Genomic DNA, 26,456 nt, shown 5'->3' on the forward strand with positions numbered 1-26,456 from the left:
TCAAGTGTTTACATCTTCCAAAACGATGCAGTATAGCCTACTGGTTTAAAATATGTAAAATAAAGATGATTCTATAAATCAGTTTTGATCTAATTCACATGGAAGATATATGCTGGCATTTGAGTTCTTTGACAGCAGACACCATCCTGAAAAAGATGACAAGATGACATCAAATTGTAAATATCCTAGCTTAATATGGTAAAAAAAAAAAAAAAAAAAAAAAATGTTACAAAGATGTCCAACATGTAAACTAGCATCATATTTCCTATTTCAATTTGTCCCCACAACAGCTGTTGTTTTCACTGAAGAACATACAGTACTTGAAGCTGCTGGAATCAGGAAATTAATCACAATTAATTATTTTAATCACTCCTATGTTCTGTTAAAAAAAAAAAAAAAAAGGAAAAAAAATCGAAAACAATCTTTATCCTCATTACAAGAAACCAGAGGAAAAAATCAGAGCAATATTGTCCAATGAAGGACCTCGAAGTGACAAAGGTTGAGAAGCACTTCTCTGAAACATCATTTCAAAATATGCGCTCATGTTTGTTTACGCGTTATTCGCCATCGTCTCTTTGTGCGTAACAAGACGCACAGTTAAACACGAGACCGCTGGCTTATTCAACCATACAGTAAGTGCTTAACTGTGAACGTAAGAAGAAAGTCCATGGTGTTGCGCTGGAGTGGAATACGGTTATCGGGGTCCCTCACTCACTCTCTCTCGCGCGCGCGTCCGCGGCTCTCAGAGGAAGTGCTGCTTGTGCTGAAAGAACGGCTGTGAGCGCAACACACAAGGACGCAGCGCGAGAGAGGACAGCACGAGCAAAGAGGTTCACCTGTAATCCACGCTGCTCACTCGCCGATGTGCGAATAGTGTGAGAGCATCCAGAAGAGATATTCTACACCACGCGCATACCCATGCTTGGGATTTGGCTTTCTTTTTCTTCGCTAATGCAAAAGGAAATATGCAGCGAAGCCTCACACTGCTCTGCACCAGTTTTCTGGGATTGTGCTTCGGTTCCAGTTTCCCAAGTAATATCAACATAGGTGAGTGGATTATAAAAGTGAAGTGTAGAATGGTGCGTTATGAATAAAAAATGGAGAAAGACTTATAAACATGGTTTTAGTAATTTTACTAATTTTACCAGAAACTGCTTGGATTGTTTTAACGTATTGTGGGATTTATATTTCCCCACAGGAGGATTATTCCCAACCGAATCACACGAATATGAAGTGTTTCGGTTTGCGCTCTCGCAACACCAGGAAATCCCTAAACTGGTACCTCAAGTGGATATGGTCAAAATGGGGAATAGCTTCTCCATGACATATGCTTGTGAGTACAACCCATTTTTACAGTGTAGAGAAAATGTGTGTAGTGAATATCAACGCACTGCAGCTGCTGTCCATGTCTATCTGTTGCTTTGATGGCAGAATGATAAAATGAAGAAGTCTGGATGTGAAAGTTTTGTCTCCCTGTTGCGCATACCACACGATCGATAAAATCGATCTTATTTGTGTTAAACACTAATATATCTGGCATGGCAAATGTGGCGTTTTGAATGTATTGGTGATGTACGGTTCACAAGTGCAGAAGTGCATGATCCAGACACAAAAATGCGTGTTACGCTAAATGCGCTTTACGCCTGGAATATGTCGCTAGGAAATAACTCAGTTATCAAATTAAACACAATTTTTGCATGTCATTTTGTTTGTTTGTTTGTTGTTGTTGTTGTTTATTTCGTTTCACTACTGTGCGTGCAATTAATCTCAATTATGCGTCATGATGGACGCGCGCGCTTCGTTGCTGATATATCATGAAGCCGTTCTGTTATAATGCTGATCATTATGAATTAATATCGAAATATCTTGAGGATTGTCGGTCAGTTATGTTGGGTCACAGGTCATTCTTGTGATTTAGTAGCCTGTAAGACATTTGTGTTTCTAGTCTCAAAGCGCACAACGTGTGGCAGCTTCCTTTGTAAAGAGCACAGGATCAAAGCGCTGTTAAAGAAAACAAGCGTTGATAGCAATGAATTGATTAATCAATGACTTTCAAGCTCTTTAGGCTCACGCAGATGTCTAACAGCAGCAATATAGATAGGATATAGACAGGGGATGTGAAATTTTTCTCTGTGTCAGTGATTCCCAATCAGGGATACTTGGGAAGATTTTGATTTTGGCTTTGCTAGAGGTATAAAATAAAAATTATGACTTTCATTTATAAATAAATTCATTGTTAGCTTTCTTTGAGAATGTTTTTCACATGTGCACCTAGAAATGCTTAAAAAGACTTATTAGATGTAGAAGGTACTTACAATATTGATCATGTTTTGTTTGAAAGAGAATCACTGTATTTAAATTAGCAATAATGCTGAGTGATATATCCAGTATAACACAACACATTTCATGTTTAGTAAGGTGATTCTTGAGCCTTATTCATTGGGGAATTGTATGACAAAAAAGGTTGGGAATCAATACTCTATATCAGTCTTTCTCTGTTTCTTTTCTCATGAAAGCATCAGGAATATATATAGAGAGAATAGAGTTTAGAGAATAGAGTTTTTAAAAAAATGTGACACAAACTGGACACTTGAGTATGAAAATTAGTGAGCAGATATCTTTCAGCTCTGTAGCATGTTTTAAATATTCTTTGTTCTGTAATACTACTGAGAGCACATCAAAGAAATGCACATTAAATCTAAGCATTCGTCTCCCCCGGGCTACCAGTATTTCTTTTCATGATGTGAATTTTGAACTATGCATAGACCCTCTCGCCTCATCCTCTTTTCATGCATTCAGTGTGTGTCAGTACAGACCAATCATCCATCAGCATGCCTGGTCTTGAGGAAAACCAATCAGATGAAATGAAAACAATTGCGTAATGGCCTTATTAACAGATATTAGGATGCAGATCCAAACACTAATGTGAGGGTCCCCAAACAGTGTAATTAAACTCCATCCACAGATTCTGTCAGAGCTGGAGGTGTGCGGTGGGATTTGTAATGGAGTAAAGAAACAAATCAGTCCCTCTATGAATTTCATGGAGTTCTCTCAGGTGGAAAATTCAACATGCTCATTAGTCAATGATGTTCTTGCACCTTTTCCTCACTGTCTTCATTTTTTTCCTCAAGATAAGACGTTTGTTATTCACTGACCCATTATGAAGCTCAGTCATATTTAAATGCTGCAGCAGTTTGTCCCGGATAATCGAAGGTCTCTTGTATCGCTCTGCGCTCCCGTCCTGATCTGTTGTGTGGTGAATGGACAGCCCTCACGCAATGAGCTGTGAGAGGAGTGCTGTGAAGGCCCCGACTCTGTGTAATGCTGAATGGCCTCTTGTGCCATGAACTGAATGTGTGTCCGGAGACGCCTGAGGAAAGTTACCCTCAGCTGCTCCCCCTCTGTGTGGGCTCAATCCTTAGAGCAAACCGTCCCCGTCAGCACCTGCCGGGGTAAACCAGAGGGGGGTGAGTACACAGAATTGTTCTGGGGCAAAGGCTGATTAAATAAGAAGTGGTGTGGCACCTAGGAAAGCACAGTTTTACTGATAATTAGAAAGTGTAATGAGAGCACACCTAACCCTCATGTTTTCTTTGCACTGTAAAAAGTAATATGCTATATCTACTCCATAAAATTTTGGCAACAGATTACAAGCAATATTATTAATTAAATTCAACAAATGTCAACCATTTAAAACGAGTAAAATTTAAGTAAAATTTAAACAAAAATATCTGAATAACATACAGACATCAAAGATGAATTAAGAACTCTTTATTTTTTATTGCCAACATTGAAGACACCCGATGATAACAAGTAGAATCACTGAAGGAAAGAGAAACACATGAATTAACAGAGGTTTAGATGTTGATGTTGATTTTATTGAAAATGTTTGGTCACCATTATGGTGATCGGTGTTTCATTTAGTTGCTCAGTTTGACTCTTTGCTTTTTAAGTCAGTTTGTGGTTTTTGTAATGTTGTTTGCTAATTTTACCCATTTTAAATTGTTGCTTTTTACGGAATTAATTTGATTAATTCTAACTAAATTCTTATATGATGAATTTAATAATATTGCTTGTAATCTGTTGCCACAATTTTATTGAGTAGAGAGAGCGTATTACTTTTTACAGTGTGGGGTCTCAGAGACCTCAAGGTGATTTTAATAGCTAATTTTAAAAATATATATATTCCTAACATTGATCTTTTAGGTTAATACTTCATGATTTTTACCAATCTTAAGAGAAATGACTATAAACAATGATAATATGGTCATTCTCCTTTTAAAGGTGCAGTAAGCAATTTCTGGTAGATGCTGTTGATATATGAAATTACCATAACAAAAGGATCACAGCCCTGTCTTGATACCCCCCACAACACATACACAAGCACACACATCCAATTTGTGTTACTATGATAATTCAGGTAGAATGTCTAAATGTTATTTAGCTCCTCTACTCCTTCGATGGCAAAGTCATACCAAAAAAAAAACAGTTTTCATGAGCAGCTCCGTACATAACACGATAGTTTAAGTAACTAATATATTACAAATGTGACAAGATTAAGGGGTTATAGCGATCACTAAAAGGGGAACCAAAAGAAAAAACAATGTTACTCATGTATCGAGAAGAAATAAAGCAACCTCAGCATCCGTTTTCCCACTCCTTAAAGGGTTAGTTCACCCAAAAATGAAAATTCTGTCATTAATTACTCACCCTCATGTCGTTCCACACCCGTAAGACCTTCGGAACACAAATTAAGATATTTTTGATGAAATCCGAGAGGTATATGACTCGTCCATTGACAGCAATTTAAGAGAATGACACAGAAGAGAATATATATAGTTGAATAAAGTCGTTATTTTGTTTTGTTTTTGCACACAAAAAGTATTCTCATCACTTCATAAAATTAAGGTTGAACCACTGTAGTCACTGGTTTAACAATGTCTTTTAGTACCTTTCTGGACCTTGAAAGTGGTGGTTAAATTGCTGTTTATGGACAAGTCATATACCTCTTCGATTTCATCAAAAATATCTTCCGAAGATGAACGAAGGTCTTACAGGTTAGGAATGACATGAGGGTGAGTAATTAATGACAGAATTTTCATTTTTGGGTGAACTAACCCAGTGCTGGAAAGCTTCTCCAATATTAATGCGGCTCCTACCTCTTGCCTGATTATAACCCTTCTTTTTAAAGTTATATTCCCCTGGCTTTTTCTTCTTTTGTGTTTTCTCTGCCATCTCTCTCTTTCTATAGTCGTTCTGCTAATGTCTGTCTTGTGCACTGATCTCTCTCTCCTCCCCCATCATGAGTGGACATGCCTCTTACTGCTGATTGGCTACAAGTGTGTTTTGGTGTTCAGTCCGATCCAATTTTCAACAGCGTTTTTCAAAAATCACTTACCGCACCTTTAATGTGTTATTAATGTTTGGGGTCTTAGAAACCCCTTATATAAATGAATAAAAACAGCGGGAGAAAGTCACATTAATGTTTGCCTACTGGGATTTGATTGCGTAAGAGAAACTTATTAAAATAATTTGAAGTAGGAAATTAGTTTTGTTATTTTTAAGCTAAATAATTGTGGTTTCCGGAGAGCATCAAAATCAGTCTTAACAGAACCTGAGTGTCAAGACTATATTTTGTGATTTTAAATTAGGAACATTGTGTGTGCTACTATTGTTCATTATTATATAAAATACAGCATCAGTTCAGTATAATATCTATGTTGATTTCCCAAAGCCACGTTTAATTTAATTGCTGCATGTTTTCATGCTTGGATGGTCTCTGATAACTCTTATTGCATTAAGCTGGAGTAAATTTAGATATCCTGTATATCTAGAGAGATATTATAAATCAGATTGCCTCATGGTAAACAAGTAATTAAAATAGATGATTCATAGATTGATAAAGAGGACTACCAGACAGTGTTATTTTCATACACTCTCCCACTTTCCAGTAATAGACACGTTTTCGCTTTCAATTTCAGAAGAATATGCCTGTATAAAGGTGGAATGCAATTTATTCAATGACCCCCAACTGTCTCGCTGACATTTGAAGTCCTCACAGTTAATGATGGATTCCTTTATTTGATCCGTGAGAAGAATTAGAGCTGATCAATAGCCAGAACCCATGCAAAGGCTCCAAAATCAATATGAGATGCTCACCGATTCCTGCATGCAAAGACTCAAGAGCCCACTTAAAGATCTATGGGAAAGTGTGCTTTCATAGGTCTACCTCCAAGAAAGAAAGCCTCCAGGCTGGAAGAATATTAGCACGCTTCAGGACAAAGAACTGAATCGAGTGTATTTACTGTTGCTATAATTTGATCTGCACTGAGCAAAGTCTCATAATGTAATGTTCTAAATGAAACATCTGTTTTTTTTTACTGCTCTGCTACTGTTGAAGAGTAGTACGTGCGTGCATGTTTTCTTTTATTAGGTGTTTCACAGTATGTAGTTTACACCTTCGCATCCAATGTGATTGCTCTTGGGAGACGGCTGTAAACATGCATCACAGTATCTCAGAAAGCAGCAGCGGTTTCTGTCATAAGCCTGAAATGTCTTTCAGCGCTTCGCACTGAGAAGAAAATAATAACCCTCTGCAGCAAGTCTTTCTGCATGTCGTACAGTCACAAAGAAATGTGTACAGGCAGCACGGTTGTGAACCTCTAGGATTGTGAGTGTTGGGAGAGTTGGCTCCGGGGTATTGTGTTATTGTGTAACAGGAGACTGAAGGGGGGTGGGATCACCCTCAGCCACCTCAGAACAACAGAATCATCTGGATGGGATACCCTAAAGTAGGATATTCAATTAAAGTGCCAAGAGGTTCCGTCTTTAAAAGGTCCGAACAGTCAGAGTTTCAAAACCACAAAATAATAACATTATAAATTCTTGGATGAGCCACACTGCACACCTGGGACTGCACATCAGTCGAATTCTGTATTGCAGGTTGTGCTGTTGCTTAGTAACCGTAAACAACCTACACTTAGCAGCTAAATCACTCCCACTATAATCAATGTGCTGTCTGCGTATAGCAGAATTTCTAGCAGTTGACACATTTCTACTGTGGCACTGGAAGTGTGTAAATACACCCTGTCAGCTTCTGTGTCACCTATGCTGTATACATCTCAATGGTTTATAATTATACAATCATGGGATTTATTAAAGAAAATAATACTTTTATTCACCAAAAGTGCATTAAATTGATCAAAAGTGATCCTAAAGACATTTACATTGTTGCAAAATATTTCTATTTCAAATAAATGTTTTTCTTTCGAACTTTCAATTCATCAAAGGATCCTAAAAAAATGTATCATGGTTTCCACAAAAATTATTAAGCAGCACAACTGATTTCAACATTGATAATAATATGAATTGTTCCTTGAGCACCAAATCGGCATATTTCTGAAGAATCACGTGACACTGAATTTTCAGCAGCCAATGCGCCAGTCTTCAGTTTTGCCATTACAGGAATACATTACATTTTCAAATATATTCAAATAAAAACTGTTATTTATAATTGTAATAATATTTCTATTTCCATTGTATTTTTGATCAAATAAATGCAGGTGTGGTGAGCATAAGAGACTTCTTTCAAAAACATTTTTTTTTATCAACCTCAAACTTTTGAACAGTTCAGATGAAACCAATCCTGGTCCGGACCGGTACTGGTCCAGAACCAGATGTGGACCTCTTGTTAATTGTGACTTTTGACCTTTCATACATTTTAGGCATTCACAACGATAACGTGATTAAGTCCCCGAATTTGTATGGTGGCTTTGTATCGCTGATTTACTATGGCTGTTGGTTTTTGTAAGAGCTGTGAAAAAGGATCCAGTGAGGGATGTACTTCTCCTCAATGAGGAAAAGAGAGGAGCTGTCATGTTCAGTCTGAGACGAACAGAGACTTCTTTGTCTCGCATAGTCCTTTACATTAATGAGAGACACAGAGAGAACCACGTTTGCTCTCATCTGTCTTCTCCTCCTCAAAAACATGACAACTGTTACCTTGCTATTTTTTATATAAAACGAGAACAAAGAATGTAAAGGTAGTAAAACACTAAGAGGGTCTTTTGATTTTCGAGCTGCAAATGACAAATAAAAGAATGAGTGTAACCAACTGAAGTATAAACTCAGTATGAGACAATCTTGCCTTGACATTGCTATCTAGTGCAAGAGACTCCACTGTCCCCATACCATCATATAGTGCCATTTTAAATAGTGGAAGCAGTCCAATTATGCTTCATTAGGAGGATGCCCCATATAGCCTGAGCTTCCTGTCTTAATGAGGACACATGCGTCTGTCTTGGCTGACATCACCATAGAGAGTTTGAGAAGGGTTTTTTAATCCTAATCCCTGTAGGTTTTGTGGAGACGTAATCAAGTACTGTATTATCCATGTTAGGAAAATGTTTTATGATAGGGAAGATCTAGCTCAGGTGTAGAGTTGAGAAATACTAAAAACATTAAAAGATTCATTGAACCTAATTAAACTGAAGAAAAATCATCAATGCAATGCAATTAAAACCTATTAAAAACAACAAAAAAACACATATTGTTATGGCTGGTGTGGTAAACAACACTTGTGAACAGGAAAATACTCAATGAAGTCTTTAATATAGATCACTAGAGATCCAAACACAGGAGAAGTACACATCAGACTAGATGTAAACAACACTGAACACTGAACTGAGGAAACTAAGGGCTTAAATACACACAGAGTAATCAACGGAACTAAGAACAGGTGTGAAACTAATGCGTAACTATGGAAACTAACAATCACTGGGAACACAGGCAAACAGGAATAGAACAAAACCAAACTAAAACACAAATGAACCAACAGAACTAAAGAAACTTACACATATTTTTTGAACAAATTTGTTATAGTCTTTTTGTGCAAACATTCATTTAGTTATGCCCACTAAATGATAAAAATATTACAACAGAACAGCATTGCACATTTTTACAGTTTATAGCTTTTAACCAAACTTTGATTAATAAGAAATAAGAATTCTTATCTAAGAAATAACCATATTTTAATTAAGTAGAAAACAAAATGAAATAAACAGTATGATTGTATGTATAGTAAAATTTTAAAATATATTAAAATACAAAACTTTTTAAGTGATTTAAAATTGTAATATTTCACAATATTACTGTTTTACTGTATTGTTGATCAAATAATGCAGCCTTAGTGAGCATGAGACTAAAAAAATCTTACCAACTTCAAAATATAGTGTTTTTCTGTGTATATGATTAAATATTATTCGCCCATGCAGTTTATTTCATTTAGCCAATTTTTTAATTTTATTCACTAAAAATAGATTGAACGGATTCAACATGTCAGTCTGGATTTTCTTGCAATGATATTGATTCATGTAGTTACAACACAAATGGATAAAGTAAGGTTGTGTTTTATACATTTAAATGGATTTCACACACTGACAAATTGTTTAAGAACTGTTACATTTACTCATTCTACTCAATGTAATTCATCCAGCAAACCTAATGATTTTCATGACATTCGGTTCTATTAATGCTTTTGCTTAAACATTTGCATTCTTCCACAGATGTGGACATAATACTGCACTAAAACACTGCTATTCAGTGGTTTTGCTACTGAATTTATTTTAGTTGAATTGTAAGTTTACCGTCTGAATTGAATGTGCTGAGAGAGAAAGTCTGGATTCTAAGAAATAATATAGACAGCACGTCCTTCTATTTCTATTGCTTCCTCAGAAGTACAAAAAGAATCCTTAATGGAATCTGAACCAGACTCTACGATTCCAATCCCTACTTTGTGTGTGTGTGTGTGTGTGTGTATGTGTTTGTGTGTGGGTGTTTGTGAGTGTGTTGGGGCTATCTCTTAAGATGCCTTGTGAATGGAGTTGATGGAGGTCTGGTTTTCTCAATTATCATTTTAATTAGGCATTTCGTTTATTTGCACTGGTGAAACAAATTGTGGAAGAGAAAGAAAGCGACCAGCCCTGTCCCTGAATATCAGCTGACATCCGCCTCTTTTCCTTAGCTACTTTGCTTAAGCACAAGAGCTAATATGTGTTACTGATGCCTGTCCGAGGATGGGGTTTGTCCTTTCTGTGATGTCGAGGACACATACTGATCCCAGCAGCCACAGGCTCACAGCACTATTAGCACTCTTTGAAAGTGTGACCATTTTGTTCATCCCCTGCACACCAAGACCCGAGTGTCAAGTTTTCTGGTCAGGCTGCCCTTACACTCTTTTGGCCTACTTAAAGCTCTGATCCTTGACTTAAGTTTAATATCCATCCATACGAGGGAAAGGGTTCTGAGCTGGGAACTTATTATTGTGCTCACATGTATCAAGGATTGTGTGTGTGAGAGAGCTTGTGGATGTATCCAAACATGCTAAAGAGCTGTAGAATGTGACATAAAAATATTGAAATAACGTTTTATCATTCAACACTGCTACTTGAATAGTAGCTTGTTCCTGCTGTTAGTGGTGCTATTTTTACTGTAGTTAGTTTCTCCACATCATGGCCTGATCAATATCCTTAGTTGTTTCAAATTGACTTTATTGAAAATTGAAATTATAATGTTAGACATGTTTCTGTTTTCAATATGGATAATAATGATAAATGTTTCTTGAGCAAAAAATGACTGTATTTCTGAAGGATCATGTGACACTGAAGACTGAAGTAATGATTCTGAAAATTCAGCTTTGCTGTCACAGGAACAAATTAAAAGTAAAATATGAAAAAGCTATTTTAAATTGTAATAATATTTTACAATATAACAGTTTTTACTGTATTTTGACCAAATAAATGTAGCCTTGATGAGCATTAAGGACTTTAGCAAACATTAAAATCTTAATGACCTCAACTTTTTTGAAAGGTAGTGTATGTGTAATGTTGGTAATATGGTTTTGTTTGATTTAAATTTGTCATGTGTGTTGGGTTGGAAGGGATAAAGAGCAGGTTAAATGTTTGTTTGTTTGTTTGTTTGTTTGTTTGTTTGTTTGTTTACTTCAGTTGTGAGAGTAATGCCATTCCCTTTGGTTTTATCACCTTTCTCAAACTAATGAAAATTGAATGACAAATACAGTCAAACCTAAATTTATTCAGACACCTTGAACATTTCATTCATTAATACAGTTTATTCACTATAGTTTCAAAAAATGGTAATAAAATATGACAAGATCTCAGAGTTAAACTGTGTTGTAAAAAATTTATCTTAATTATGTCAGATAACACTTAAGCAAAACATGGTCAGGTCAAAGTGTCTGAATAATTTTTGGTTCCAAATTTTATCAGTTTTACTGGTAGTCCACTGTATGAAGAATTTTTGGGTATAATATGTCACAGTTTACTTTATTTTGCTATCCTCACTTACATAAATGAACTATAGTGTCCTGCACCCACTAGTAAAAATATATCAAAAATGTCTGACTAATTTTTGGTTTGACTGTACATTCCTGGCAAATAATCATTGCCCTCTAATTTTATGCTGTTATGGTTATAAAGTTTAGGTTATGATTCGGGCCTTTGATTGGTTGGATATGTGCCATATGAGCACACAGTTGTGCCACCCAGAATGTCTGACGACATATTGTGCCATATTATCGGAGGTGGATTTTATTCTCTTCCATATTTATCTGGTTCACACTCTCATGCTCAGGTTGTGCGAGTGACTCATTCTGAATCAGTGAACTCTCATTTGGTCAGACCAGCGGTCTCTGCACCTGCGGGTTTCCACCCACCCAACACTGGATCACTTTTGCTGCACTGAGAGCTATTTGTGGCCTTCAGTATGAAGGACTTGTAACTCTGTATATCATTATCATTAAGGGAAATCAAACACAGTGAGAGGTATGGCTCGGTTATTGTTACACTGTTTTAAACACGTCTAAATCTAAACAGAGACAATATATACTGGACAGACAGACTTTTATTCATAGACCTGAAAGGAGACGGTTGTTGGAAATCGTTCAAATGTGTTTGTGGTGCTTTTAAATAATGCTTTAGGGCCACAGCAGTAACTCTCCATGTCAGCCACCAGGCAGGACAATTTAGTTGTTTCCATAAAATGAAACAAACATCACATTGAAGCTTAAACTGTCAATATTATATTCTCTTTTATTGCAGCAAGCTTGATGGACAAAATGAAATGCAGTGCTCAGGCTATTTGTTGTGTTTGGGTAATAGAAAAAGGAACATTTTTCTGAGGTTGCTGCTGGCTTTCTCCAAATTGGTTTGTTCTCCTGTTGCAGGACTGATAACAGCCGTTTCCGCCCTGAGAGGCCTTGTCAGCAGACAGGTTCAGGACATGACTACCGTTATCCACAACAAAAAGATTTCTTAGGATCCTTTTTTTGCACATTCAGGGTAGAGCAGAAATTATTTATTAGTTTATTTGTGGCACATTAACCCCTTCCTTCCAGCAACCTGAAACTCGCATCAGATCACAGGCAAAGCAGTTAGCAAATGATAATGATCCAATCAAAATCAAGTACTGTTTTTTTTATTATTATTATTATTATTGTTGGAGAATCTGATTCACACAGGTATGTCAAAATAGAGAAGAAAAGATGATCACAATTTTTGTTTAATGCCAACTATAAAATATTATATTGTAAAAGAAAATGTATAATGGTATTAATGATATAAATGGATATTAATGCAAGTAAGTATAATTAATAATATAAAAATCAATAATATACAAATAGTAAATGTTAATATTGCGCTTATAATAAAACATTTACAATGTTATTTACATCATGCTTGTGATGTGACACATCGAAGCCACAATAGTGCTGAATAACTTATCTAGGCCTTTGGTTTTATTTCATTTTCCTTTCTTTATTCGAAACATTTCCAAACTTGTTAACTATATCATGAAAGATCTGATATTCCCATTCTCAAATACGCCTACATGTCATAAATGTATTTTGTCATTTAAACACCAGGTTATGTTGATCTATAACGAGCAATGGAAGAATCAGTCAGAATCGGAGTTGTCGGATTTATAACACGCGTGCCTACATTTATCCACTTCTTCCGAAAGACATGAAAGTAACTGGCCGATGAACTAGGAATAGAATTGAGTAAACTTTAATTGCATACACAGTGTGTGTCTAATATCAATGAGACCCGTCGTCAAATTATAGCTACTATATTTGAAAGGATTTACATTGCCGCTTCCATAGACATCATGTGGGTATTTTACAAACTATGTGTAATACATAGTACATGCAAATGATGAGAAGCCCTCATCCTGGCTTATGTTGTCATACCATGCATATACTGTATTTGTAAAGGTCGAATTTCTTGGAAATAACACATTATGTATAGCTGACCTGGAACTGTCCACTTAGGGCATAAATACAGCAGGATACAGGAGTGATTATTACTACAGATCCCCTTGAGCACTCACAGCAATACGCTCCACTGTGTAGGGTAATGACGTGTAACTCCCATCAATGAGTATGGACAGGCTTGTGTGTGTCTTAATGTGTGTGTGTGTGTGTGTGTGTGTGTGTGAGAGAGAGAGAGAGAGAGAGAGAGAGAGAGAGAGAGAGTCTTGTCTGTGTGTAATTACTCTGCTGATATTTGCAGACACTTGTGTGTAGAAAGAGAGAGATTGCTAAATTAGTTTGAGTGTGTGTGTATGTATGATTTATATTTGAACTGTGAGGGCATGTAGCTTGTGTGTGTATGTTAGAGTGTGCCAGAGAATAGTGTGTGTGTGTGTGTGTGTGTTTATACAGAGGACTGGAGGCCAAAGGAGCGAGCAGAACACCTCATTAAAGCAGTAGATGCGGATGGAAGAGGTGGAGCTCGCTATCCTTAAAAATTCAGTCCACTGCACAGTTATTCAAATAATCCATACACCGACATGTTATCAGGCATCAAAATACACCAAATAATAGCACATGAAAGCACACACGGGCTCTAATAATCCACAGGTTTTCTGCTCACGATTGGTGGGGTGGGGAAAAGAGAAATAGTGAGTGAGTGAAACAGATTGAGAAGGAAATGGCTATTTAGTCTCCACAGTTCTCCTGAGGGAGTCTACCTGAGACTGCTCTCAGACTGCAGTTTAAAGCAGGTTTACTCCATAGTGCTGCCTGGCAAGAACCTCTCAGGCACGCTGTCGTTTAAATAGACTGGCCTCACACATATTAAGTGGAACTGATGTAATTTAGGATGAGCAAAAACAGAAACACTGGAGTTCCACAGTCCATCTATGCAAAGAAAATACCGTTTCTTCACTGTTGCCAGTTGATTTTGGAATTAGAACGTGAAATATTTCTTGTTTAATGGAATAGTTAATCAAAAAATGAAAACCCTCATTTTCATTTTGTTCCAAACCCTTCAGGCTTTCTTTCTTTTGTGGGACACAAAATGAGAATATTAGCAGGATGTATGTTCTGCTCTTTTGGTTATGATACAAGAAAAAAACAACAACAATGCCATTTAGCAATTGTCTGTTTACATGAGCTTTAAATGTTTTATAAATTTAATTTCAATAATTTGTCCAACTTAAAACGGACTAGCAGACCTACTTAGGGATTTGTGGTGTAGCAGAAAGGTCATGAAACCATGTTTTTTACCTTGAACTTCTGGCAACCACAGCTGCCATTTTCTTTTTTCTTTTTTACTGTAAATTTACAGGATATTTTTACAGTGCAGCTTCAAGTCTAATAGCATCAGCTTGGTTAAGGCTCTACGAGTCTCATAATTACAGACAAGCTGAACGTTCAATACAGTCATTAGTCATCGCCGCCGAGGGTCTGGTAGGGCCGAACAGACCTGTGGTGATCTGTTTGTGAGATGGTGCCAGAATGGGCAGATGCTGCCAGGATCTTTAGCAGGGCCAGAGAGCACAGGTTGGCCAGAGGTGTTCACATCGTGTTTTACGCCTCTACTCAGGCTAACACAAACCACTGCAGGCGGCCAGTGTGTTCCTGTCATTAGAGGGCCGGATGACATTGCCATGTGCTCCCTGTCAGGAGGAACTTTTCAGAACAGGGAAGCAGATGTGAGCGAGAAAGAGCCGCACACTTGCAATCTGCTTCCACATTATCACACACGTGGGAAGTGGCAACGGCCGTGTGGCAAATTGTTTCCATTGAAATTTTTGTACTGATTAAAAACCAAATGTGTTTGTTATGTTACTATTCTGGTTTGGATTACATTAAAATTGTCTTGGAAACTTTTATTCACCGGATATTTATTTTACTTCTTTTCAAATGACAAATTACACCGATCAGGCATAACATTATGACCACTGAGAGGTGAAGTGAATAACACTGATTATCTCTTCATCACGCCACCTGTTAGGGGGTGGAATATGTTAGGCAGCAAGTGAACATTTTGTCCTCAAAGTTGATGTGTTAGAAGCAGGAAAAAATGCTTTTGACAAGGGCCAAATTGTGATGGCTGGACGACTGGGTCAGAGCATCTCCAAAACTGCAGCTCTTGTGGGGTGTTCCCGGTCTGCAGCGGTCAGTATCTATCAAAAGCCGTCCAAGGAAGGAACAGTGGTGAACCAGCAACAGGGTCATGGGCGGCCAAGGCTCATTGATGCACGTTGGGAGTGAAGGCTGGTCCGTGTGGTCCGATCCAACAGACGAGCTACTGTAGCTCAAATTGCTCAAGAAGTTAATGCTGGTTCTGATAGAAAGGTGTCAGAATAATCAGTGCATCGCAGTTTGTTGCGTATGGGGCTGCATAGCTGCAGACCAGTCAGGATGTCCCCCGCCGAAATCGCCAACAGTGGGCATGTGAGCATCAGAACTACACCACAGAGCAATGGAAGAAGGTGGCCTGGTCTGATGAATCACATTTTCTTTTACATCACGTGGATGGCCAGGTGCGTGAGCGTCGCTTACCTGGGGAACACATGGCACCAGGATGCACTATGGGAAGAAGACAAGACGGCGAAGGAAGTGTGATGCTTTGGGCAATGTTCTGCTGGGAAATCTTGGGTCCTGCCATCCATGTGGATGTTACTTTGACACATACCACCTACCTAAGCATTGTTGCAGATCATGTAAACCCTTTCATGAAACGGTATTCCCTGGTGGCTGTGGCCTCTTTCAGCAGGATAATGCACCCTGCCACAAAGCAGAAATGGTTCAGGAATGGTTTGAGGAGCACAACAACGAGTTTGAGGTGTTGACTTGGAATCCAAATTCCGCAGATCTCAATCCAATTGAGCATCTGTGGGATGTGCTGAACAAACTAGTCCGATCCATGGAGGCTCCACCTCACAACTTACAGGACTTACAGGATCTGCTGCTAACATCTTGGTGCCAGATACCACAGCACACCTTCAGGGGTCCAGTGGAGTCCATGCCTCAACGGGTCAGGGCTGTTTTGGCAACAAAAGCAGGACAAACACAATATTAGGAAGGTGGTCATAATGTTATGCCTGATTGGGGTATGGTTGTCCTTCACTTTGCTGCTAATAATTTTTTTTTTTTCAAAATTAGTGAAGAGTTTGAGATTAAATTAACAATTTTCCTAAACAAGTGAGAGTGAGGAGTGTTTTTTATTTTCCACAGGGCAAAAATGGCCATAGTATTTTAAATAAATTATTAGTATTAGAGTTATTACATGTAAATGGTTATTTTAATTTGTAATAAAATTACAACATATTATTGTTTTTACTGGATTTTTCATCAAATAAATGTAGTCTTGGTTAGCAAAAGAATAAGCTTGGTTTGGCTTTTTGCCACTGTTTTTGGTAGGAAAATAGAAAACAACAGGAAATGATGCATGGAATAGGATGGAAAGGATCAGGAAAGATGTGTGACTCACACTCACATCACGCTCACATCACGCTTAAGTGCATCAATGTGACAATCTCAGATAGCATTGCAAGTTTAAAACCCCATGAGCAAGGCACTAAAGCTGTGTTCAGTAGGCTAATATATCACTGCAATTAAAGTTAAGTCATTTAGAATGAAGTCATATGCCAAATGATATCAAATAAAGTTAATGAATATGTTCTGCTGATGCCTGTTGCCAGGAACCCAGTTCAACAATGTGTTGTAGATGAATGAGCACAGGTTATTAACATTGTATGCATTGACAAAAAAAGTAAAATATGTGAAACCATCCAAGACAAGCACATATGGTATGATGAGGATTTCGATTCAATATGCCATATGTCTTCGGTAATAGCTAACACAGAGGGATGCAGTCCCCTACCTTCCTTTCTCTTTTTACATTCTCTTTCTCTCTATTTCTCTCCGGGTCCACAAAGCTCAGACCAGACAGAATTAATGTGCAAGTCATCAGTCACAGAGGAAGCAGAGCCATGTGATAAGAACACCCTCAATATTACCTCAGCTCACGGCGGTGTCTGTTATAGAGGTGTCACACTCATTATTGCTTAGCACCAAGCATGTGACTTCTATATACAGTGCATGGAGAACAGTTTAATGAGTGTACCTGTGTTGAATATCTCATTCTATTTATAAGATGTCATTTGCTCAGAATGAGACAATGTCTATCAGTAAAGTGTTCATGTTTTGGTCGGATGTTAAAATGAGTCATAGTGCATGTGATAAAGGCCAGTGGTCACACACACAAAAACACATATGCTGGAGGAGTTGGCACCCTGCACTGCTTGTGGGCTGTTGCATGATGGGGCAGGCAGTTTGGGTGATGGCCATGCCTATCGCTCCTACTCCCCCTGTGCCCCTCAGGCAGCCCCTGCTGGGATTTGGGCCTTGGGCAGCGAACAGACTGCAACTTCAATCTGTTTAGTTGCGGGACTGAAACGTGAGGGCCGGAGCCACAGTGAAAAATAACCTCCGCCAGGGCAAAGATAGCAACAACAGAGTATGATACAGCATTAAAATACACAGGGAAACCTGGTTCAAAACAGACTGAGGCCATTTTGCCTCCAACAGGGAGAGGAAAAGATATTCAACGTTCAAGGCAGCAGAGATAGAAAAGCGCCCTGCTGTTTGGTAAATGTCAGTGAGACCCTTTGTGTGCATTGATTATCTGCCTCTTCAGAAACTCCATCCGCACCATTTCCAGTCCAGTGATGCATGTTTACTAATTGCTTCTCGGAAATTAATAATAAAACCAGCAAGATGCTAACAATGCCACGTGAATGATGTCTGTATTGTAAATCGTGTTCTGTTGTCGTCTCCAGTCTGTTCGCAGTTCTCAAAAGGAGTATACGCCATCATCGGCGTGTACGACAGGAAGACCGTCAACATGTTGATGTCGTTCTGCGGTGCGCTACACGTCTGCTTTGTGACGCCCAGCTTCCCCATGGAAAACTCCAACCAGTTTGTCATCCAGCTGAGACCTGAACTGCAAGACGCCCTGGTGGGCGTTATCGAGCACTACAAGTGGTCCAAGTTCATCTACATGTACAGCTCGGACTCTGGTGAGGACTGCTTTTTATGTACCCACTTATAGCGCTGTTTATTTGCAGTGTTGGGAGTAACGCATTACAAAAGTAATTATATTACAGTAATATATTACTTTTTGCTGTAATATAACGCATTACTAATAAATTTTGGTAATATTATACTCATTAACGCACATGACAACAACATTACAATTAAGTTGTATTAGTTTTATTTTTTTTACCAACACCACAAGACATTCCAGCACCAGGAAAAAAATCTGCGGGTAAAATAGCGGACACTGGTTTTCTTTATCCAACTGAGAGATGTAGTTTGCGTACTGATGCGGTTGGGTGTTTTGAGCCGCCGTTCATCTGGATTTCACACAGCGCGATGAGAAACGGCGTGGGCTGCTTCAAAACAATCACAGAATATGCAGAGAGGTGGTGTTTGTTAATATTTAATTTAACCTAATAATACAATTAATGAATTATATTGATATATTTAAATTAATTTTAAGTTATCTCAAAAATTTTAAGTTATCTCCAAGCCCTCTTGGAGGATCACTGGCCTACACAGGCATTATGCCCTCCACTGGATGTATGAGCAGCAATAAAGTACATTTTAGCATTTTATGCCATCATACTTCTGTGTTATTTTTGTGAAAGTATCTCAAAAGTAGGGTAACGCTTTACAATTCAGAGACAGTAATATTGTAATGTAACTAATTACTTTCAAAGGACAGTAACTAGTATTATATATAATGTATTACATTTTGGAAGTAACTTGCCCAACTCTGTTTATTTGCATACTCTTATTTACAGCATTTGATTATTATTTAATGTATAACTTTTTCCATAAGCCCATAGTATACTTCACTTTTTACGCGTACGCGAGGGTCAGCGTACAGTGCGCGTGACGCAAATTCGTCATCAGAATAGTACGCACGTACTGTACTGCCGGATTTTTGTACTTTATACGCGCAGGTCGCACATACGCATTTACTTTTTTTTTTTGCAGTAATTAGTTTATCCACAAGGTGGCAACCGTGCAGTGGAGACGTCGATTCACAAGGTAGTCGAAGAAAAACTGCATAAACAGAACAGATCGGAACGCATGCAAGCTATAGCGATAATGGAGGTCTACACAGACAAGAGATTGTGCTAAGAGGTTAGAAAGTACACTCATTTGTACAACTCTAACATGAAAGAATACAGAGATATTTACATAGGTTGTATCTCATGGCGAGAGATTGCTCAAAACTACGCATGCGTCAAACACCTGTGTACGTATAAGAGTCAAGTGAAGTATACTTTGCAAGGCTGTATTAATTAAAATATTGTCAAATTCATTATTATTGTCAGTATATAGTATAAAAGAATGGCAAAGTAGTTATCATATTTTGGGGTTCTTGGCATCAAAAAGTTTGAAAACCCCTGACATCAATAGAAAGTCTCTTTTAATCTGTCTAAAAGTGTTTTAAAATGTGCAATGTTTAATAAGCTTAATTTGCATAGAACGGAGGCATGTTTGCCGCTCATGAGAATTCAGATATGCTACATAGTGTAGTGCTATAGCGATGCATTTAGCTCTTGGTTAAACTGGTTTATTGGTGCTTAGTGAATAAGATACAGGTTTTTGTGCTGAAATACCATGCGTTAAACTGAATTCACGTCTTAGAATTCTCTTTTGAATATGTCTGGTTGGTTTTCTGAGACCCAGTATTTGCCACCACGTTGCTGGTGTGCACATTGAGTCAGCTTTTGTTCCCGGTTTGTTTGTGAACATGTTGGTGTGTAATGACAGATATAGATATGACTCATGAGAGAGCTGCCTGCTTGTGTGTTGCTAGGATGAACAATGGTGTTCTGATCTGAGTGGATGCATCTCTCCCTGCACTTGGAGCTCATTTGTGCATCTTTCTCCATGAATATCTGCCAGAATGAAACCATTGTGCCAGAGTAAAATGTATCCAGCTGAAGGCTGAGGAAAGAAAATCCCAATTCCAAAGCACCCCCGCACATGGCTTCATTGTTATTCCAAGAAGGATCCAAAATGCCACGTGCCAGGGGCGATGGTTTGAGAAAATAAATATATATTTATATATTTTTTTTTATTAAAAATACATTTTTGTCCCGTTGGAAATAGTTAGCTGTTTTTCCTTAAAATTATAGTTCACCCAAAAATGCTGTTTAAAATAAATAAATAAATCTGGCATTATTTACTTACCCTCATGTCTTTCCAAACCTGTATGACTTTCTTTCTTCTGTGGAACACAAAAAAGTAATGTCTCAGTTGTTTTTTCTTCTTCTTCTTTTTCTTTTGGTCCATACAAATGGAAGCTTGTTTTCGCCACTAAATAAAACATAAAAAAAAGGTCATTGTGACTTTTTGTCTCATAATTCGGACTTATTTTCTCAGAATTGTGAGATATAAACTCACAGTTGTGAGAAATAGTAAGAATTGCGCTTTATAAACTCACATTTGCTAGTTTATATCTCACAATTGTGTTTATAATGCATAATTCTGACTTTATTTCTTGCAATTGTGAGTTTATATCTTGCAATTGCGAGTTGTAAGTTCAATTCTGAGGAAAAAATACTGACTTTATAACACACAATTGCGACTTTATATCTCGCAATTCTGACTTTATAACTCGCAATTGTGAGTTTACATCTCTCAATTCCGACTTTATAACTCACAATTCTGACTTTATAACTCGCAATTGTGAGTTTATATCTCGCAATTGTGAGTTTATATCTCGCAATTCTGACTTTATAACTCACAATTCTGACTTTATATCTCTCAATTGTGAGTTTATATCTCTCAATTCTGACTTTATAACTCGCAATTGTGAGTTTAAATCTCGCAATTCTGACTTTATAACTCACAATTCTGACTTTATAACTCGCAATTGTGAGTTTATATCTCACAATTCTGACTTTATAACTCACAATTCTGACTTTATAACTCGCAATTGCTAGTTTATATCACACAATTCTGACACACAAAGTCAGAATTGTGAGAAAAAAGTCGCAATTATACCTTTTTTATTTTTTATTCAGTGGTGGAAACAAGCTTCCATACATACAGTTAAAGTCAATGCATTCTTCAAAATATTTTCTTTTGTGTTCCATAGACGAAGTCTTAAAAGTTTGTAACAACATGAGGGTGAGTAAATAATGACAGAATTCTCATGTATTAAACATTGATGCGTCAGCTGTAATAATTTAGTTTTGGTGGTTTCATTTTTTTGTGAAGAATATTCCACATATGTTTCGTCACATGGTTCTGGGGAAATGAAAAAATCTTAGTTTGAATTGAGAAGAAATAAATCACGACAGATGGCATAGAAATCATCTACTGTATGTCTTTTACATCAGGGAGAGTCAGACTATCGTTCTAATTTGATTTAAATTAGAATATCTAACTAATTTGATTTAAAAGGTGTCTCGGTTGCTAAGAAAGTTACCAGCCAAGTGGTGACTAACCCAGTTTTTACTTGCATTTGGTGCTTGGCGAATGTTAATTTTGGACCCTGTTGCCACGTACCATCCCACAGCACAGCAGTACTGTAATTTTGAATGCCTGTCTCTTTTTCCTTCCAAATGAATACCTGAAATTCCCAGATCTGCTCTAGAAAAGTCATGGGCATCCGGTGCTGCTCCCTGAGCAGGTAAAATCTGACACACCTGTCAGCACCAGGTGTGCTTTCCCCCCGGCCCCCCCTAGCCAATCGGCTGCAGTGTCCCCATAATGTGTCACCATCTGTCACAGACGTTCAGCTCAGCTGACCATGATGGGAGCATGACGTGATCTGCATGTTACAGATCTTTTTTAAGAAATGCAGTTACCCACAATGCTCTCGCCACCATCTCTTTTCTTTCCGGTTCTCTTTTTTGCCTGGTCACCGTCAGTTCTGTCATCGCGACACACTCACAATAGGTTTGATGCCTGACCATATGAATGCCACAGGTGTCTCAGTGATGGTTTTATCTTTTGGAAGTGCTGAGGGCTCTGGGTTACGATTGTAGGTTCATTAACTCTGTGACTGAGAGGAACCAAACTGCAGGAATCCATATCACCCGCCTCTTGTTGCCTAGATACAGCGCTGCACTGTCTACAGGGTTATTTTAAGCCTTTTAAGGACATACGTGTGAGAGTGTATATAGCCTGTATGTGAACCCAGCCATGCTGTAAGCTTCCTATGTGTATAAAATCGCCCCCGCTGCCGTGTGTTGTTTTGCATGTTGGCATAGTACTCCATTGGCGTCACACCACCCCAGATGAGTGAGAATGAGGCTAAGGAGAGACGTCTTCCCCCGCTGGCCCTGTTCTCGGTGTGCATCATGAGCCATTTGTTCAGCCTGCTGGGAGTGTGAGCTCCTTAATGTCAAATCACCCTGCAGTCTTAAAGTGGTCCAGCTGTACTCACACTGAGTCAAATAGGAAGCAACACTGGCTCAGATGCAGAGGGGTCAAAGGGCAAGTACTCAAAACAGAGGCGGACAGAAGCAGAGGAGGGGATCAATATTCCTCTCTCCTGCCGTCAATATGTGCTTTCTTTACTTGAGAATCTTGTTTTTCAAACTTCACTGTAAATATGATTTGCCGCTGTCTAAGTTGGACTGTTTAAATAAGTTTCTGTGACTATTTATTCACCCTTATGTTGTTCCTAATCTGTATTTCCTGTATTCTATACACTGTCAGAAAAAAAGGTTTGACTGTCAGAAAAAAAGCTAGTCAATGGGGCAGTACCCTAAGGTACAAAAGTAAAAAAGGTACTAATATGTACCATTTAGGGGTAAGTAAGGTACAAAGATGTACCTTTTCACTTTTGTACCCTAGGGTACTGCCCCAGTGACAAGCGATGTACCTTTTTGCTTTTGTACCCTAGGGTACTGCCCCAGTGACAAGCGCTGTACCTTTTTTTCTGAGAGTGTATAATAATGTGAAGAATTGTACGTTGCTTTTTCTATGCATTTAGTCCTTATTCCAGATTCAAAAATGACACAAATGCACCATTTAAGTATCATAAAAATGTACTTCACATGATTTATGCATTATATTTCAAATCCTCTGAAGCCACATGATAGCTTTGTGTGAAAAACAGACTGAAATTTAAATCATTATTCACTGATAATCTTCCCCTCTGGTGCCTGTTAATCACTGCAACTGAATAATGAAGACAGTGAACTCAAGAACTGAAATGGGAAGATTCAAAAATGGGCGTCCCGAGGTAAAACAGAAAAGCAAATGGAGAATAATTAGCATAGCTGCTGTTCATAACATTAAGCAAAGATAGTCATGTGCAATTGATCTGATATGAGATGGATTATGTGAATGCTCGGCTGAAGAGATGTGTCTTTAATCTAGATTTAAACTGGGTGAGCGAGTCTGAGCCCCGAACATTATCAGGAAGGCTATTCCAGAGTTTAGGAGCCAAATGTGAAAACGCTCTCCCTCCTTTAGAGGACTTAGCTATCCTAGGTACAACCAGAAGTCCAGAGTTTTGTGATCTTAAAGAGCGTGAAGGATTGTAGGGCGATAAAAGGTCGGTTAAGTACACAGGAGCTAAACCATTTAGAGTCTTATAGGTCATTAGCAGTACTTTATAATCGATACGGAACTTAATAGGTAACCAGTGAAGAGATGATAAAATTGGTGTTATATGATCATATTTTCTTGACCTGGTAAGAACTCTAGCAGCTGCATTTTGTACCAATTGTAGCTTGTTTATTGAGGAAGCAGGGCAACCAGCTAGTAATGCATTACAGTAATCTAGTCTAGACGTCATGAAAGCATGAACTAACTTTTCTGCATCAGAAACAGATAACATATTCCGTATCTTAGCAATGTTTCTGAGGTGGAAGAAGGCTGTTTTTGTAACATATGAAATATGATTTTCAAAAGACAAGTTGCTGTCTAATATAACACCCAGGTCTTTAACTGTCGAGGATGGAGTAACAGTACATCCTTCTAAATGCAAATTGTAGAATCAAACGGTAAGGTTCATGAATGATACCAGTTTTATGAACTGATTCGTTGAAAAGATTCAACTTTCACATTTTTGTTATGTTAAACTACTTTAAAATACTTTTTTTGTTCTCATTTATCTACACTCCATAATGATAAAGCAAAAAAATGATTTGTGATAACTTTGCAAATTTATTAATAATAAAAAACTGAAATAATTACATTGCATAAGTATTCATAACCTTTTCTGGGACACTTGAAATTTCGCTTGTAGATGTTACTACACTTCGAGTGGAGTTAACCTGTGGCAAATTCAATTGAATGGCTATGATTTGGAATTGGAAACGCACACATCTCTTAATAAAAGGCCTAACAGCTGAAAATGCATATCAGAGCCATGAGGTTAAAGGAACTGCCTGTAGAGCTCAGAGACAGGATTGTATCAAGACACAGATCTGGGGAAGACTACAAAAACATTCTGCTGTATTGAAGGTTCACAGTAGCATGTAGCCTCCATAATCCTTAATGGAAGCAGTTTGGAACAACCAGGACTCTTTATAGAGCTGGTCTCCTGGCCAAACTGAGCATATGATGGAGAAGGAACTTGGTTAGAGTGGTGACCTAGAATCTGAAAAAGAGACGCCAGTAGAGTTCTCCGAAATCTCTCACTCAATTGAAAAAAAGTCATATGGTTTTGGAATAAGTAATAACAGAATTTTCATTTTAGGGCATGTTTTCCTGGCTTGTCTTGGAGGCTCAAAATTTGGGACTATTTAATTTAATTTTATTTTACTTTATCACAGTTAATATTTTTCTGACACAGTATTTTTTTTTCACAGTACAATTGACCAAAATTTCTCCTTTTAGTGTCCCACAATTAAAAGAAAATCATATGGTGTTGTAGTAAAAATGATTTGAAGGTAAATAAGGGATGACCCTTTAAAGGGTTAGTTCACCCCAAAATGAAAATTCTGTTATTAATTACTCACCCTCGTGCCGTTTCAAACCCATAAGACTTTTGTTCATCTTCGGAATGCAAATGAAGATCTTTTTGATGAAATCTGATAGCTTTTTGTCCCTCCATAGACAGCTACGTGACTACCACTTTGACGCTTTAAAAAGTTCATAAAGAGATTGTAAAACTAATCCATATGAATTGAGTGGTTTAGTCCATATTTTCTGAAGAGACACAATCACTTTATATGATGAAAAGATGTAATTTAGGCTTTTATTCACTTATAAACATTCATCAACTCACACATCTGTTGTGGTAAACGGAAGCTCAAGCATGTTTGTTTGACGCGTCCGAGAACCAACGAGTTTCATTCTCATGTGTTACGCAGCACGTCTGAGCTTCCGCAAGAGGTTTGTTCTTGTGTGTCAAGCAGGTTTGAATGAGCTTTTGTTTCACTGATCACTGATCAATGTTTATATGTGAATAAAAGCCTAACTTCAAACTGATCATCATACAGAGCGATCGAGTCTCTTCAGACAATTTGGACTAAACCGCTCAATTCATATGGACTAGTTTTACAATCTCTTTGTGAACTTCTTGAAAGTGGTAGTCGCATAGCTGTCTATGGAAGGACAAAAAGCTCTCACCAAAAAGATCTTCATTTGGGTTCTGAAGATGAACAAAAGTCTTATGGGGTTGGAACAACAATTGATGAAAGAAATTTCATTTTTGGGTGAACTAACCCTTTAACTTCTGAGTGTGCAGTCCCTATTATAGTCTAGTGCACAGAATGACACAGTTCTTGCACAGTCGCAGCTTCCTGTGATTTATTTTGTGGTCCATCCCACCCCATAAATGAAATATTAATTCCTGTTATCGCTGCTGCAGGATCCATTGGTTCCATAAATTATAAAGTGTGCATCTTTGTTGCTCTCCTTTTAATTACAGCTCATGCAACAGCTGTGTGGTGTTGCATTAAACAAAGGCTGTAAAAGACAAAGTGCATGCTTTTTCTTTCTTTTTTTTCTTTTGCTTAGATTTATTTATTTATTTTTACTTAGATTTATTTTATGTTTTGAGCAGCATCCAAAGTCCATTAAACATTTCACAAACAATTTCCCATAAATGCTCACAGGGGAGTTACTGTATTTATGTCTCTTTGTAGAGCTTGGCACA

At 37.8% G+C, this 26,456-nt stretch overlaps 1 protein-coding gene across 8 annotated transcripts in view; it reads left to right on the forward strand.

Moving 5' to 3' along the window:
* Positions 1-483: 483 nt before the first annotated feature.
* gria1a (glutamate receptor, ionotropic, AMPA 1a) overlaps positions 484-26,456 on the forward strand; it is a 76,187-nt gene continuing 50,214 nt past the window's right edge. For 2 of the 8 annotated variants that reach the window (XM_051860208.1, XM_051860209.1), the window contains exons 1-3: positions 495-1,047; positions 1,199-1,333; positions 18,148-18,387. In XM_051860208.1, the coding sequence (XP_051716168.1) occupies positions 966-1,047; positions 1,199-1,333; positions 18,148-18,387 (457 nt within the window). In that variant the 5' untranslated portion in view covers positions 495-965. Of the gene's footprint in view, positions 1,048-1,198; positions 1,334-17,621; positions 17,957-18,147; positions 18,388-26,456 lie in introns of those variants that run through there. The other 6 variants (XM_051860210.1, XM_051860213.1, XR_007924856.1 and 3 more) reach the window with 6 other exon arrangements.

Source organism: Ctenopharyngodon idella, chromosome 14 (genome assembly GCF_019924925.1).
Source record: "Ctenopharyngodon idella isolate HZGC_01 chromosome 14, HZGC01, whole genome shotgun sequence".
NCBI classification, from domain to species: Eukaryota; Metazoa; Chordata; class Actinopteri; order Cypriniformes; family Xenocyprididae; genus Ctenopharyngodon; species Ctenopharyngodon idella.